The sequence below is a fragment of the Lissotriton vulgaris genome, chromosome 5 (genome assembly GCF_964263255.1).
Source record: "Lissotriton vulgaris chromosome 5, aLisVul1.2, whole genome shotgun sequence".
In the NCBI taxonomy this organism is placed as follows: domain Eukaryota; kingdom Metazoa; phylum Chordata; class Amphibia; order Caudata; family Salamandridae; genus Lissotriton; species Lissotriton vulgaris.
Window position 1 is genome coordinate 257222095 of NC_141693.1, and position 16245 is coordinate 257238339.

The following is a 16245-nucleotide window of genomic DNA, read 5'->3' on the forward strand; positions in this document are numbered from 1 at the left end:
TGTGCCACTCCCTTGCATAAACGCTGAGGCGATCGAGGACTTAAAAGCTCATCTTCTCCATAAGGAAGACCCAGGAAGGGCCTATTGGATGTGCATCAGAAAGCCGGTGGCACTGGTGTCCTGCCGGAATCCTTGTAGGAGTGTTATTTCTCTGTGATGCTCAAACTGGGGTCTAACCTCTTAGATCCCTCTTCCTACAGACCTTTGTCGATGATTAATACGGATACAAAAATCCTTGGTAAAGCCCATGCTCCCCGGCTGTATCCCATCATTCCCTAATTGGTCCACGAGGAACAGCGTGGTTTTATTTCTGGTCGTAATGCCACCATGAAGCTTAGGCGGCTGGCCCACGTCATGCATGAGGTGGATGGAAGGTAGGATAAACTGGCCATTGTCTCCATAGATATTGCAAAGGTCTTCGACACAGTGGAATGGCCATACTTCATGCAAGTACTGAGTGCCGTGGAGATTGGTCCTCCGTTTTGCTCCTGGGACCATCTGCTGTATTACCAGGTGTATTGCCAGGATGCAATTGGGTAAATTATGTTCCGAGAGCTGGCCCATTAGCAGGGGAACTATACTCTTTTTTTATGTGTCCACTCTGAGACACTCGCTTAATTGTTAGACGTCTTGGACAGGTTCAGAGAGGTCTCAGGCCCTCAGATTAAATTTTTGGAAGTCCTTGATTTTCCCGTTGGGTGCCACATATGGGGATCTCTTCCCTAATGAGTTTATAACATTTGAGTCAGCTCAAGAAGCTTTTACTTTGGGCCCCGGATGCTTCCTTCAGTACGCCAGCCTCTCTGCTGTTACGGGGATATCTGGTCCTCCTTCCCGGCGGCCCCTCCCACTTTTCACATCTTTCGGATCGTGCTGGAATTGGGCGGGGACGACTCTTAGGCATTTCTATAGGGTTATGCTTGTAGATAGAGGGAAGGCCCCCATATTCTATATTGTGTATTTTTTACATTGTATTTTGAATCTGTATCTCTACCTCATGGCAAATGGTTATTATTTGGCATATGTTTATGACTGACTAGTCAGATTTACTTGCTGATGTTGTCAGAAAATTAATAAAGAATGCCAGGACAGAGAAACAAAAGTAATTTAGGAAAACACACATTGTTTGCTAACTTATTAACGTTTACATGTTTGGAAATATACCTGTTTAGAAAAATATGACTACATCATCATAATTTAAAGATGTCCTCCTAATATTCAATTAAGTGGATACTGTATTGTCATAGTCCTTTATTTGCAATAAATGACCTCTAGCCCAATGTTGTTAAAGAATTTCCACATATCCCTTGGCACACTCCTTTATTGTAAATTAATTATCTGATGTTCATAGTTAGTCTGATTAATTCTGGATGTATTCAGATAGTTGAATACCATCAGTCTTTGTGGAGAGACGGTCGTTCTCTGTTGCTTTCAAATTCAACACTTATGGTTCTGTTTCCCCTGTAGGCTCTGACAGGCATCATGCCATCCTCTGCTGTGATGTCAGGGATCATGATTATGCTGCAGCAGTTTGCAAGCGGGCTTCGTAGCCGGAACGAGGAAGCCCGCGCTAAAGCAGCAAAAGATCTCCAGCATTACGTGACTACAGAACTTAGAGAGGTAAGAGACACATGTAGAGTGAACCGCAGGAGTGCTTGGGGGTAAAATGCAGGTGGTCAGAAAGATCAAAGGTGAGAGGGTGGTCTTTCCAATTTAAAATTCAGCAAGTGGAATGACGGAGGAACTGGGCTCATATATGAAAACAGGGCATGATATATGGGCAGGATAGAAGAAGACACCGAGAGCAAAGACCATGGTGGCGATGATGATGAAGATGGCTAAATATGAAGATTGAATGAAGAGCAAAGGCATAGTATTCTGTAATAAGCAAAATATAGACGTGGAAATAGCAAATGAAAAGGTAGATTGCATCTCCCAGACAATTAAACAGGATATGGTTGATTGTGTTTGAAACTATGTATTTATTTCCGTGCCACATGATATGCCTCTGGCGCTTAAAGAAAAAAGCTACCTCCAATAGCTACTAGAATATGCATGTCCTGCAGTCTGTTGATTTGTCTTAAATATATCTTCGCTTCTACGCCATGGTATTACATAGCAGATTTCCCTGTTCAGAAAATGCTCAATTTCTACAGGTGGATCATCTCTTCCAGATAAGCCTTTGTTTATACGTTTGTGCCAGATTTTGAACAGAGTGAAGTCTGTTTTGGGATGGGTGCTCACTGTGGACTGTACCTTGAACCAGGTGAAGTTCATTTAAGTTCACATGCGTTTGTAGGATCCATCCAGCAGTTAGTCCATCCCATGGCTTGAGTGCAAAGCTGAGCGCTGCTGATGATGCTAGGCTGTTTAACGTAAATATATTGCAGCTGTAAAGTTCAAATGGTATTGAAGCGTATTATATACTGATCCTGAAAAATGCCATAATGCGAAAAGGACAAACCGAAGTAAAAGTTATCAAAAATGCTGGACCACTGTACCAGCCAACAGGCCTTAGAAGTCACAAACTGCTCAAATTCCTTACACATTCAGTGATTGTTCCCCTTCACCAAAGAAAAAATGCCCATCATGAATAAGGGCAACAAAAATAAGGTGATGGATGGAATTAATATAAGCGACTGGCAGTTTCTCCGGCCACATCCCAGCCTATTGTTTTCCGTCCACTGTCCCACCTTAGTTTGGACCCAGCCCCGTGCAAATCAGACTTGACCTGCTCCAATGGGAACAGCCCAGCCTGAACTACCAGGTTAGGTGCTCCCTGAAATGGAACACAAGAAACCCAGGACTGGTTTCTGCCTTAAGGCTCATCTGCCAGGTATAACTTGGTTCCAAGAGCACAGCGAGCATGGGACCCATGTCTGGGCATCTCATCGCACTTGGTATAGTGGTTGAAAAACAAAAGATTGCGATGCGGCCCAAATGATTGCTAGTGGCTGAGATTAATTCAAGCATTTGATCCATCACCTTGTTTTTGTTCTCCTTCATGAATAAAGAGCAGAGCAATGTTTAAGTCAAGGGAATAACTAAAGCTATTCATTATTGATTTATTAATTTGGAATGGGTTATACCATCGTGACTTTGTTAGTCAAAGTGCAATAGTTTGGCTTCACTTTCAGAGCATGGTTCTTTTATTTTTTATTGTGGAGGGTTTCTCGGTTTAACTTGATCTTAATGACTCTCTTACTCATGATGCTTCCTTTCAGATCTAGTTGTGACCAGTTCTTAAGTATGTCTTGTTTCATTGATTATAGGTGACCCAAGAGGAAGCCACTCAGTTTTATGATGAACTCAATCATCATATTTTTGAGCTGGTGTCCAGTTCAGATGTGAGCGAGAGGAAAGGGGGCATTCTTGCAATTGGTAAGTGCACCCATCACCTACTACCTACAATAAGTGTTCAAGTTCACTAAATTGGGCTGTGAAATCAGGAAATGTTGCAGTTCATTGTTTGGTGCTTTATGGTTATTTTGAGCTGTGTTGAACATTTTCATATTGTATTTTCGGACTATTCAAATAGCATTTTAGGTTACTTGGGTTGGATTACAATCTGAGGGTGTCCACTGCATTTGTTTTTTACATTAAGAGCAAGTGTTCATCTAAGGGATGATATTGGTTGCTGCTATTAGGATTTTGGATGTATTTGGGGGAATGATGTGTGTTCGGGATGTAGTTCTTGGGCCTAGATTCCATTATAGTTCTTGTTATGGTGAGGGTGCCAGCCTTCTAATTGTTTTTAGCTGTAAATAATAACTAGAAAGTGTTGAGCATGAGTGTTCGACTGAAGTTACTTGATTTGGATATAAAGAGGGAAAGATGTTATGTTGCCAAAGGCTTACCTGCTATAAATTCTACCCACAGTCAGCTTAATCGGTGTTGAGGGCGGCAATGCCACCCGCATCAGCAGATTTGCCAATTACCTGCGGAATCTACTGCCCTCCAGTGACCCCGTGGTTATGGAGATGGCCTCAAAGGCCATGGGACGTCTGGCAATGGCAGGGGACACATTCACAGCGGAATATGTGGAGTTCGAGGTCAAACGAGCCCTCGAGTGGCTGGGACCTGAGAGGAACGAAGGAAGAAGACATGCGGCAGTGAGTAGTTTATTCACTTTGTTCATAGAGAGAGGCAGAGTTTTTTTAACCTTTATTTATCATTTTATTAACAATGCACAAAGATTCTTGATACTTAGATATGCAGGTCTATAGCACGCAGGATCGAAAAACATAGCAAGACAGGTGTACATAAACAGATACATTTCCTTACCCGGTGTAGCTAATGGTCTTCTATATGTGTGTTTCGTAGATCCCTACCTCTCTGCTCCTATGTCCCCTCGCCAGTCTGATGCATGCATGTTTTCGTAAGCGCTTCCTTACCCAATTTAAACTCCACAGTTCCACACCATGGATTATAGGCTCTGACTTGCTTCCTGCCTCTCTTGACTGGGTTGCTTGGCCCGCGTCTCTTGTAAACAGAGTTGTTCCCTAAGGGGCTGCCATATGTCTTTAGGTCGCGATGTGGGCGGCTGTAATTCAGCGTATAAATCGCTCATGGTGTCGCACTATGTCCTGCTCTTAATTCAGCTTTTAACATTGGGTTTCTGCCTGGTGCCCGGGCGGGTGACCATTTCACATTTCGCCGGTAGCATTGCAATTGCTATGAATCTGCTTGTGCTTTTAGGTAACGGATCTACATAGCCCATCAATGCAATCAATAGGGATATCGTCAACTGCGTCCCAACCATCTGTTGTACTAGACTGTATATTTCTTGCCAATAGGCATTTATTATACTGCAGGACCAAGTCATGTGGGTGAATGATGCCGCCTGTAAATTACATTTGAGGCAATGCGTAAAAGGGGTGCTCTTTATCCTAACCATCTGTTGTGGTGTGACATAGGCCCTCCTGAGCATCTTGAATTGTAGTAATTTATGTCTGTGGTTGCATGAAACTAGTTTAATTTGTTTGCAACATCCTCTCCAAATTTTATCTTTAAGTGGTTGTTCAATATCGGCAGCCCAAGCTTCTCTGACCCCAGCATCTCACTGTGGCAAGAGAGAGCCACAGTTGGGGTGTTTTTTATTAGTTTGACTGACTGGCGTTTTATTCTCACCCCAGCGTTCCACTTCTCTTACCAGAATTCTGCAGCTGTGTGTGTTTCCTGGCCCATCTTGCTACAATTCTGAATAGGCCAAGCAGAAATGAGCAGACTGACGTGCAATAAGGTACTTTTTGGCTGGCCATCGTTGTTGGAGCGATTTTCTGAGGCCACACAAAATATTTGAAAGTAAAACACAGTCTTGTGTATTCTTGCACTCTTCCTGCCCTACTCCGGCTCGAGCTGGTCCCGTGAGCAGCTCCCCTTCATTCTGGTACTTTTGGCGGAACCCAACCCCCCCCCCCCCCGCCTCCCCTCCCCCCCCAAAAAAACCTCCACCTCCCAGTGCCAAGCTGTGACTGTAATGTGAGCCCTGTGCTCAGACTGAAGAGTCACATCATATCCCACTTTCTGCCGAAACTCCCCTGGAGATTCAAATTAAACTACAACAAGTTAGCAGTTGAAGAATAATTTTTTATAGTTTATTTTCCCCACTTTTAATAACGCACAGACTCCACCTCGTGAACTTGCACAAATCAGCTTGTTTTTTAGGTCGAGGACCTAAAGGCTGCGCTTACGCAGTCTGGGGTCGGAGAATTAATGTCCCTTAGTAGCACTTTGGAACCCACCTCCCTGCCCTGTCTCTCCTCCATTGGCTGGCTTCCTAAACGGAGGCCAGCCATTGGAGGAGAGTGGCGTCACTCTAATTTAGCCCCGTCTTTTTCGGATTCGGGGGCGTAAGTTTTGCTGTTCTTTAGACAGTGACGTCATCCGTCACTCAGAACAGCAAAACACGCGCCCGAATCCAAAAATTTTCTGAGTTGCCGGCCGCCATTTTCCTGCTCGAGCAGCGTATACCGAGGACATGAGGTAAGCCTCTGCCCCCCTGTTTGTGCCGTTCTTAGTGCCCCTGCCCCCCTGTTTGTGCAGTTTTTCCTGCCCCCCTGTTTGTGCCGTTGTTTCTTGCCTCTGACTCCCTGTTTGTGCACCCCTTCCCTCCGCCCGCAGCTCTCCTTTGTCCCGCATTTGTTAAGATGACATGCACATATTCTCCTTGGCTTAATTTATGCCACGCGATTCTGTGCCGGTGAAATCAAGCGGAAAGCTCCTTTTTTTGTGTCCTCCTCCCTCTTTTGCCTTTACCGCCCCCACCCCCCTCACCCCTTTCTCTCCTTCACAGACCGTCCTGACACGGAGATTGTTTAACTTAAGTGCTGCTCGGGGAGGCTGCAGTAGTTTAACTCTTGCCCACCAGTAGCTGGGAGGAACAAAGGGGGGACCGTCTTCTCCCTTTCTATCCTCTTCAAGTAAGTGTTGCTGTGTAACTTATCAGCGCTTCCCCCACTTTCACCCCGTATAGCGCGGGATGTGAGCACCGCGTTTGTAAGGCAGAGTGCACTGGAAGCTGGCGCGTGGTAGCGTTAGGGGAACATCTGCTTGGCCCCCCTCCTTCGTTCCGCTTTGCACCCTCTAGGCCTCATTGGCCAACCTGCTCCAGGTAACAGGCGTGGGTTGGGAGATATTGTGAGCCCGTACCCACCTACTCCCGTACGTAGTCCCGGGCCCAACGGTGAGCGTCGGTTCGGGAACCTAACCGCCAGTGCTTCCACGCAGCGGCTGTCGGGCTGAGCCCCCCCAGCTACCAGAGGGGGGTCGGCATCTTGGTGTGTGCACAGGAGGCTCTCTCGGACCTGCCCTCATATTGTTCCCCTCTCCTCCGCCCTGTCCACCACCCCTGTCCACACCCACCCCCTCCGGACAGGCTGCCAGGCAGGGACAGGTGCTGGAGGTCCGCGCAGGAGCCGTGGTGGAGGTCGCAGTCAGACCGGACTGCTGCTGCTGGTACTCCTGTGCAGGCTGCGCGCACCAGCAAGGGACCCCGATCTGCGAGTGTGCCAGTCCTATAGGAGCAGCGTGTGCGCTGTGCCCGGGACTCTGTTTACTCAAGACACGTTGTGGGCTCCGGTCTCAGCCCTTCATTTATTTATTTATTTAGCTGGCATATAGCGCTGACTTTACCCAAAGGGTCAGAGCGCTTTACAATAGGAACAGTAAAGGTAAACAAGGAGAAAATTACAAGTGAACAAAATACAAAAGCAAACGTTAAGTTGCATGAGGCAATGAGCCGTTGGTTCGGGAACCTAACCGCCAGTGCTTCCACGCAGCGGCTGTCGGGCTGAGCCCCCCCAGCTGCCAGAGGGGGGGTTGGCATCTTGGTGTGTGCACAGGAGGCTCTCTCGGACCTGCCCTCCTATTGTTCCCCTCTCCTCCGCCCTGTCCCCCACCCCTGTCCACCACCCCTGTCCACACCCACCCCCTCCGGACAGGCTGCCAGGCAGGGACAGGTGCTGGGGGTCCGCGCAGGAGCCGCGGTGGAGGTCGCAGTCAGACCAGACTGCTGCTGCTGGTACTCCTGTGCAGGCTGCTCGCGCCAGCAAGGGACCCCGATCTGCGAGTGTGCCAGTCCTATAGGAGCAGTGTGTGCGCTGTGCCCGGGGCCCTGTTTACTCAAGACACGTTGTGGGCTCCGGTCTCAGCCCTTCATTTATTTATTTATTTAGCTAGCATATAGCGCTGACTTTACCCGAAGGGTCAGAGCGCTTTACAATAGGAACAGTAATGGTAAACAAGGAGAAAATTACAAGTGAACAAAATACAAAAGCAAACGTTATATTGCATGAGGCAAATGTGAGGTATAATACTGCAATAAATGGCAGACACCCCCTAGCGCTGCTTATCTTATGCAACAGCGACAAAGCCGCGGGGAGGAATCGTGACCCACTCACTAATGGCACCCGCGGCTCGCAGACCCTCATCTCAGTCTCACCCCCAGGCGCCGCACTTAAGGTTTGAGCACAGTGCCCTCTTTGAGATGAACACGAGCATCCGCTTTCTTTGTGACTGCACCCTTGTTATGTGCGAGTGCAACTGTTTTTTGCTTTTTTTACCAGATCAATGCACGCTGCGCTTTATTTTTGGGGGGGGCTTTAGCTGCATGAGAACCCCTGGCCCTGTGCTCTGTTTGTCCCGTTCTCGCCCCCCTTCCCTCCTTTGTCCCGTTCTCGCCCCCCCTTCCCTCCTTTGTCCTGTTCTCGCCCCCTTTCCCTCTGCCCGCAGCTCTCCTTTTTCCCGTTCTCGCCCCCCCCCACCCCCTGCCCTCTGCCCGCAGCTCTCCTTTGTCCCGGTCTCGCCCCCCTCTGCCCTCTGCCCACAGCTCTCCTTGCCAGGTCCCCGTTCTCTTGCTCGTCGCCCTAGTTTTTTCTTCCCACTTAAAGCCCTGATGTTAACGAAAATGCATTTTGCACTTGTTACTTTAACTAGCATTTAATTTTCATTCACATAGGGGTGTGTGCGTTATATTTATTTACATGAAGGCGAAAGGCCAACAGAACAGTTCTAAAATGTTTTGTAATGTTTTATACACTTTTCTGCGACGTCCCCTAGGGCGTTGCAGGCCGGTACGCCACATTGACGATGAAAGTGTCCTCTTCGGAGGGAGGGGGTCGTTGCATAGATCCAGGCGTTCTTGCAGGATGTGGCACAGCGTGCTCTTTAGAGGCGAAAGACTATGAAACCTTTTAGCAGTTTCTAGGCGTTTCCTCCCACGGTCGGCTTTAATTAGTTCGCTGGGAAGTGAGAGCTGTGAGAGCTGTGAGAGCTGTGTGGGCTGTGAGAGCTGTGTGGGCTGTGAGCTGTGTGGGCTGTGAGAGCTGTGTGGGCTGTGAGAGCTGTGGGCTGTGAGAGCTGTGTGGGCTGTGAGAGCTGTGTGGGCTGTGAGAGCTGTGTGGGCTGTGAGAGCTGTGTGGGCTGTGAGAGCTGCGTGGGCTGTGAGAGCTGTGTGGGCTGTGAGAGCTGTGTGGGCTGTGAGAGCTGTGTGGGCTGTGAGAGCTGTGTGGGCTGTGAGAGCTGTGTGGGCTGTGAGAGCTGTGTGGGCTGTGAGAGCTGTGTGGGCTGTGTGGGCTGTGAGAGCTGTGTGGGCTGTGTGGGCTGTGAGAGCTGTGTGGGCTGTGAGGGCTGTGAGAGCTGTGTGGGCTGTGAGAGCTGTGTGGGCTGTGAGAGCTGTGTAAGAGCTGTGTGGGCTGTGAGAGCTGTGTGGGCTGTGAGAGCTGTGCTGGCTGTGAAAGCTGTGTGGGCTGTGTGAGGGACAGGTGTAGGTCCCGCCACACGGATTCGTCCAGTGCCCGGGACTATTCACCCACATTGTCGGACTCCCCTCGACAAGAGTGTCTCCAGTAGACGACATTGTCTCATTCCAAGAGGTGTTGTTACGTGGGGCGGCAAAACTGGGCATTACGCAAAACTGGGCATTACACTCACGGTGCCCACGCCATCGACTTCAGTCATCTTCGAGACCCTGCACAAGAAACGGCTGTCTTGCCCCTTGCTGCCCTTGGTGCCGGGGCTGAAGGAACCTGCCATGGAGTTCTTCCTCACCCCTGCCACTACAAAATCGGTACCTTCCAGGCTGCAAAAGAAATACAGGGCCACGGACTCAAACCCGGCGTTCCTTCGCTCGGACGCTGTACCGGACTCGGTGATTGTGACTGCGGTGAGAAAACAGCACGCCACCGCCCCGTCGTCGACGGAGCCTCCTGACCAGCAGAGCCGCCTGATGGACACAGCTGGCAGGAAAGTCTGTGGTACGGCCTCCACTTCTATGAAGGCCGCGAGTGCCTCTGCTCTGTTGGGCCTTTACGACCGGGCCTTATGGGAGTCCCTGCAGCAGTTCCTGGAACACCTTCCCAGGGATAGAAGGGAGGATTTCCAAGAGATCATTAATGAGGGGATGATGGTTTCCAACCAGGTGATTAGCTTGGCTGCGGATTCCTCGCTCTTGGCAGACCACGGGTACTGCCATGGGATGAACCTGCGGCTCCCCGCCTGGCTGCGTCTGACGTCACTGAAGCCAGAGGCGCAGCAGAGGGTCGCCAACCGACAGTTTTCAGGGGTGACCCTGTTCGGCAAACATGCGGATGAGGAGGTGGCCCGCATGAAGGCGGAGGCTGAAACCCTGATGGCTGTCGGGTTGGAGAAGCCGAAGGAACAGATGAAGACCTTCTGCCCGTTCCAGAGGCGTTACGGTGCGCAGGGCAGAGGGCAAGGTCAGCAGGCTGGACAGCAGCAACAGCAGCAGTAGTAGTACCAGTGGCGGACGTTCCAAAAGCGCCAGAGGGGCAGAGGTGGTCAGCAGGCCTCCTCCGCGAAAAAGGGCCCGGCCGGGTCTAAGCCCTGAGGTGCTACTTCACCCTCGTCCGTTACCCGCTCAGGTGGGGGGAAGCATACAAAATTACTTGGCAGAGTGTAGAAAAATTACTCAGGACAAGTGGGTGCTGAATATTGTTTGCAATGGATACAGTCTTCGTTTTCTCAGCCCGCCTCCAGGGATTCCACCGGTTTGCTCGCAGTTCCAACTGCGCGAGCTGCAGGCGGAGGCCGATACCCTGTTAAGAAAAAAAGGCGATAGAAGACGTCCCTCTGTCTCAAAGGGGAAAGGGTCTTTACTCACGCTTCTTTCTGGTACGCAAGAAAGACAAGAACGAGTTCAGGCCCATTCTGGATTTGCGACAAGCAAAGAAATGGGTTCGCAAGGAGAAGTTTCGCATGCTGTCTTTGCACCAGATTTACCCTCCGCTGCAAAGGGGATACTGGCTTTGCGCGATTGATCTGCAGGATGTGTACTTCCATGTGCCCATTGCACGGAAACACCTGAAGTTTCTGTGCTTCCAAGTAGGCACCAATCACTATCAATATACCGTACTCCTGTTTGGACTGAAGTCTGCGGCCATGACTTTTTCAAAGTGCATGGCAGTGGTGGCGGCACACCTGAGAAAGAACAAGGTGTTTGTTTACCCTTACCTGGACGATTGGTTGATCAAAGCCTCCACCTTCCAGGAAGCACAATTGCACTTCCAGGACGGCCGTTCTGTTGAACCAGCTGGGGTTGCACATAAACATGTTCAAGTCTGTCCCGACTCCGGTCCAGTGCCTACAGTACTTGGGAGCCTCCATCAATACGCTGTCAGCAAGCGTGTCTCCTTCGGAGGAGAGACGCTTATCGCTCCTTCGGAAGGCTCAGGCTCTCATGGCTGTTCCATCTACAACAGTGAGAACGGTGTCTTCTCTACTGGGGTCGATGGCCTCTTGTATCTTCCTCACTCCACATGCACGCCTACACATGAGGCCGCTGCAGGAATGTCTGGAGGATCAGTGGGACCAGAGGCGAGGGAACTGGGACGACAGGATACGACTGTCTCTGCACGCTCAGCAGTCCCCGAGATGGTGGTGTTCAGCTGAGAACCTCCTCAAGGGAGTTCCGTTCCACAAGGACATTACCACACAGACTATTGTGACAGATGTTTCTCTCCACGGCTGGGGAGCGCATTCTGGACGGTTACAGATCCAAGGTACGTGGTCCCCGACGGAGTCCACATACCACATCAATTTCCTGGAAATCAGAGCTGATTACTTGGCGCTGAAGGCCTTTCATCCGTCCTTCCAGACCAACTCTCTGCTTGTACAGACGGAAAATACGACCACAATGTATTACCTCAACAAGCAGGGGGGCTCGAGATCGCGCACACTGTCACAGGAGGCACAGGCGATCTGGCACTGGCTGCTAGCCAGAGAACTGACGATAACGGCTACCCATCTGCCAGGTGTGCAGAATGCTCAGGCGGATGCACTCAGCAGACTGATCCAGGAAAACCACGAGTGGGTCATATAACAACGAAGTGCTCGAAGACGTCTTCGCCAGGTGGGGCACTCCAGCCATGGATCTGTTCGCCACCACCGAAAACAGCAAATTCCGAGACTTTGCATTCAGGTATTATCAGCAGGGGACTCTGGGGAATGCGTTATGGATCAACTGGTCGAACAGCTTTCTATACGCTTTTCCGCCCATTCCCCTGATTCCGGCGGTGCTCATCAAGCTGTCCCAGTCCAGGGCGCGGATAATCCTCATTGCCCCGGAATGGCCCAGACAGTGGTGGTTCACGGACCTGCTTCACCGGTCTCTCCTTCCTCACATACGGCTGCCGTGCCGGCCGGACCTTCTCACGAAGTTCGGAGGGCAGATGGTGCACCCCAACCTCTCGTCTTTGAGTTTGGCGGCATGGCTCCTGAGATAGTGCAATATGGCCATTTGAATCTTCCTGAAGATTGTACGGACATACTGAAGGAGGCTAACCGTCCTTCTACTAGGACTTTGTATGCTTACAAGTGGAAGAGGTTCTGCATCTGGTGCACGTCCAAGAACTATGATCCGACGACATGCAAGGAAGATGTCATCCTTCCATACCTTTTGCATTTGGCGCAGTCTGGCCTTAATTTCCATTCTATTAAGGTTCATCTCGCTGCGCTGACTGCCTACAGGAAATGCCCTTCACAGACATCCTTCTTCCAGATTCCTGTGATAAAGAATTTTTTGGAAGGATTGAAGAAAGTGTTTTCTCCTGTTCGGCTTCCTTCGCCTTTGTGGGAGCTGAACGTGGTGCTGTCCAGGCTGATGAAGGACCCTTTTGAACCCATTCATAAGGCCTCGCTGCAGTACCTGTCCTGGAAGGCGGCGTTCCTCGTGGCCATTACATCGTTTTTTTCAGAATCCTTCCACTCAAGCTGAAAGGTCTCTTCATTCCCTGGATGTCAGAAGGGTGTTGAAATTCTATCTGTATAAAACCAAGGATATTCGTAGGTCGGACCAATTGTTTATCAACTATGGGTCGGTCTGGACTGGTCTTGCTACCTCCAAACAGTCCATTTCTAGGTGGATTGTGTCCTGTATCCAGGTATGTTATCAAAAGGCTAATAAGACCTTAGGGGGTAAGCCTAAGGCTCATTCCACCAGGGGCAAAGCGGCTACAACAGCTTTGCTCCGTAATGTTCCCATTGCAGACATCTGCAGGGTTGCGAAGCACTACTGTCTGGACTCTGATGCCAGAGCATATGCTCAGGTTGGGCAGGCTTCGTTACGAAATCTGTTTGCACAGTAGTGGTGTTGTCTTTTGCCTCCACTGCCGGTTTGGTTGTGGGGATGGGCTTGCCATTCTATTCACTAGATTATGACTATACACAGAGATCCCCTACTACAGAAGGAGTAGTTTCTTACCTGTAACTCCAGTTCTGTAGGAGGGGTATCTCTGTTATAGTCATAAGCACCCGCCCTCTTCCCCGGTGGAGAAAATGATGAAGTACGGAATGCTACAGGTCTAGCTTTATACACCTCCAAAAAAAAGTGGAGGGATTTGCTGTGCATTCTGGGATACCGAGAGTTCTGGAAAGTTTCCTTAAAGGCATGGTATCCCTTTTTAAGCCACATAATGGCTGCCTATAGGGGGGCTTGTCTGTTCATCCCTTCCTCTCTATCATTCCGAGGATTTTGTGAAGGGGAAGTTTCTCTATGGGTGAAATTTGGCAGTCTGTGTTGAATATGATATTGGTGGAATATCCTTTGCATTTCTAGTTGAAGCACTGGACAGTGTAGCCTTGCAGGTATAGGCTGCATTATTTGTCTTTAATTCTCTCTTAAGTGTCTATGCAGGACTGCACAGAAGACAGTTTAAGAGATTAATTTTGATTGCTCCGGGGTCCCCGCACATGAGCAGGACTATTCACTAGATTATGACTAGAACAGAGATACCCCTACTACAGAACTGGAGTTACAGGTAAGAAACTACTCCATCCTTTTAACTCGTGTCTCTGTGAACGACAGAAAAACATGGAGTGGACAATCTCTTTTTGTCTCTTCTTCTCCCTCTCTCAACAAATAGTACATCTTGTTATATTCTTACTTCTGTGCATACTTCTCTGGTCCTTCGAGTGATCCTACCAAGTCTGCCATGAAGGTTGTTTTTCTTGCATCCAAACAAAAAAAAGGCTGCCAGTATTGGCTTTTTGCCCCCTCTTTCATTTATGTCACTTAGATAAAGTGATTATAGAATGACTTCTTTCTGTCTCCTGGTACTGTTTTTGTTTTCATTTTACTGAATGAATATCATTTTGTGGGTTCTTTCCACAGGCTTAATCTAAAATCTGTGAAGCACAGTTTTAATAGTAGGGTGCTCAAAAGAGTTTAGTGACTGTTAGTCAACAAGAAATATATACTTATACTTTATTTTTGTGGCTTTACATGGCACCAACCAGTCCCAAAGATTCAGCCTCTGAAGAAAGGATATAGACTGAAAAAGCTTCTAGCAGTCAGAAAGAGATGTGTTTCATAGTTAAAATACATCATCAAAAGGGCAATCTTTAAACACTCAACTTCTAGACTGGAATACAGACTTTAGCATAGGAAATTCGGAAAGTGTGAACGACAACGTTTAGACCACTATTACCAGGACTGGAGAGAGGTCGAAAGACATGGCGAAATTAGACTTCAAAGGAGATCTCTGCAGGATGATAGGGTGGTGGTAGATTGTGCGTCAAAGGAATCAAGATGTAATGATCGAGGCCAAGACGACTAAGAACGAAGAACCGTCACATAGCAAACTGATTCGGCTGAGTATATTAGTGGTTTGGAGTCATAGAGTAGCAGCACAGCTAGGTAGACATCAGGGGACTTCCTCTTCAGTTGACATGCTCCAAACGGTAGCAATAATATTATTATTTATTATTTAGCGACTTGTAAAGCGCCTGGTGACCCGAGGGCATCCCCGCGCTATGTAAAATTGTTATCCAGATGGGAGGGAGAAGGAGAGAGGGCTTTATTTAGGAAATAGAAGGGTTTAAGTTTTTTTTCTGAAAATCAGATAACTGGGTTCCAGTCTGAGGGAGCGTGGGAGGGAGTTCCATCCAGTGGACGCTTTTACAGAGAAGCGTCGGCCTCCGGTACGTGTCCTTTTGAATTTGGGGATATTGGCTAGGTGCTCGTTCTCGGGCCGTAGAGCTCTGGGTACTTTGTATGGAGTAACTAAGCCGCTGAGAATCGCGGGTCCCGATCTGTTGATCAGTTTGTATGCCGTGCACATGGCTTTGAATTCCACCCTTTGGCGCACAGGGAGCCAGTGCAGGGCCTTGATGGCAGGTTTGGCTGACACTCTGGATGGTAGGTTCATGAGTAGACGGGCAGCTGCATTCTGTGTTCGTTGCAGTCTCGCCAGGGTAGCCTCAGGCGCTCCCAAGTAGACCATATTACTATAGTCCAACCGTGACAGTATGAGCCCTTGGACTAGTAATTTCCTGGACGCGGGTGGAAGTAGGGGAAGAATCCTGCGGGTAGTGCGCATAAGCCCAAAACAAGTACCTGCAGTTTTGGCCGCTTGCGTCTTCATTGAGAGGTCGGGTTCTAGCCAGACTCCGAGGGTCTTAATTTTGTGTTTCGGGGAGGGGATTTCCCCGAACACGTCTGGCCAGACCGCTGGGGGGATGGTCGCCCATTGTTTACCCATGAGCATCACTTCTGTTTTTGATCCGTTTAGTTTTAATGATGATTCACACATCCAACCGTGGATTTCAGTGAGGCAGTTTGCCAGGTTGTCTGGGTGGTCGTCTAGTTGGGATAGGGAGACGACCAGTTGTGTGTCATCGGCGTAGCTCACTATTTTTATACCGAATGGTGTCACTACGTCTTCAAGGGGGGCCATATACGCATTAAAAAGCGTAGGGCTCAGGGAGGATCCCTGAGGGACCCTGCTCGTGAGGGGGAGGGTGGACGAGTGGTAGTTGCCGTCCCCTACCTGGAACGTGCGTCCGGTAAGGAAGGACTCTATTCAGCTGAGTGCCGTCCCGGTAAGCCCTGCTGAAGCCAACCGATGGAGAAGGACACGATGGTTGACTGTGTTGAAGGCTGCGCTAAGATCTAGGAGGATCACTGCCACTGACCCTCCTGAATCTAGAATGCGCCTTGCCTCCTCGATGACGGCAAGAAGGGCGGTATCTGTGCCGTGTCCCGGGCGGAACCCAGTTTGGGATTGCCGTAGGATGTTATTTGCCTCGAGGAACTGAGACAGTTGTCCGTTGACCAATTTCTCGGCTACCTTGCTGATGCCAGGGAGGAGTGATATTGGCCGGTAGTTTGCCATATCTGCTGGGTCGAGCTGGGGTTTTTTAAGGAGTGCTTTCACCACCGCACTTTTCCAGCTAGCGGGGACAGATCCCTGAGCGAGTGAGCTGTTAATAAGCTCCGTGAGCGTGGGG

The 16245-nt window shown here is 49.3% G+C and overlaps 1 protein-coding gene across 2 annotated transcripts in view; it reads left to right on the top strand.

Annotated features, from left to right (window-relative positions):
* The window catches only part of MTOR (mechanistic target of rapamycin kinase), a 938810-nt gene that overhangs the window by 77037 nt on the left and 845528 nt on the right, over positions 1-16245 (top strand). For both annotated transcript variants that reach the window (XM_086921314.1, XM_086921315.1), the window contains exons 2-4: positions 1468-1620; positions 3273-3381; positions 3880-4112. In XM_086921314.1, the coding sequence (XP_086777440.1) occupies positions 1483-1620; positions 3273-3381; positions 3880-4112 (480 nt within the window). In that variant the 5' untranslated portion in view covers positions 1468-1482. The remainder of the gene's footprint in view (positions 1-1467; positions 1621-3272; positions 3382-3879; positions 4113-16245) is intronic.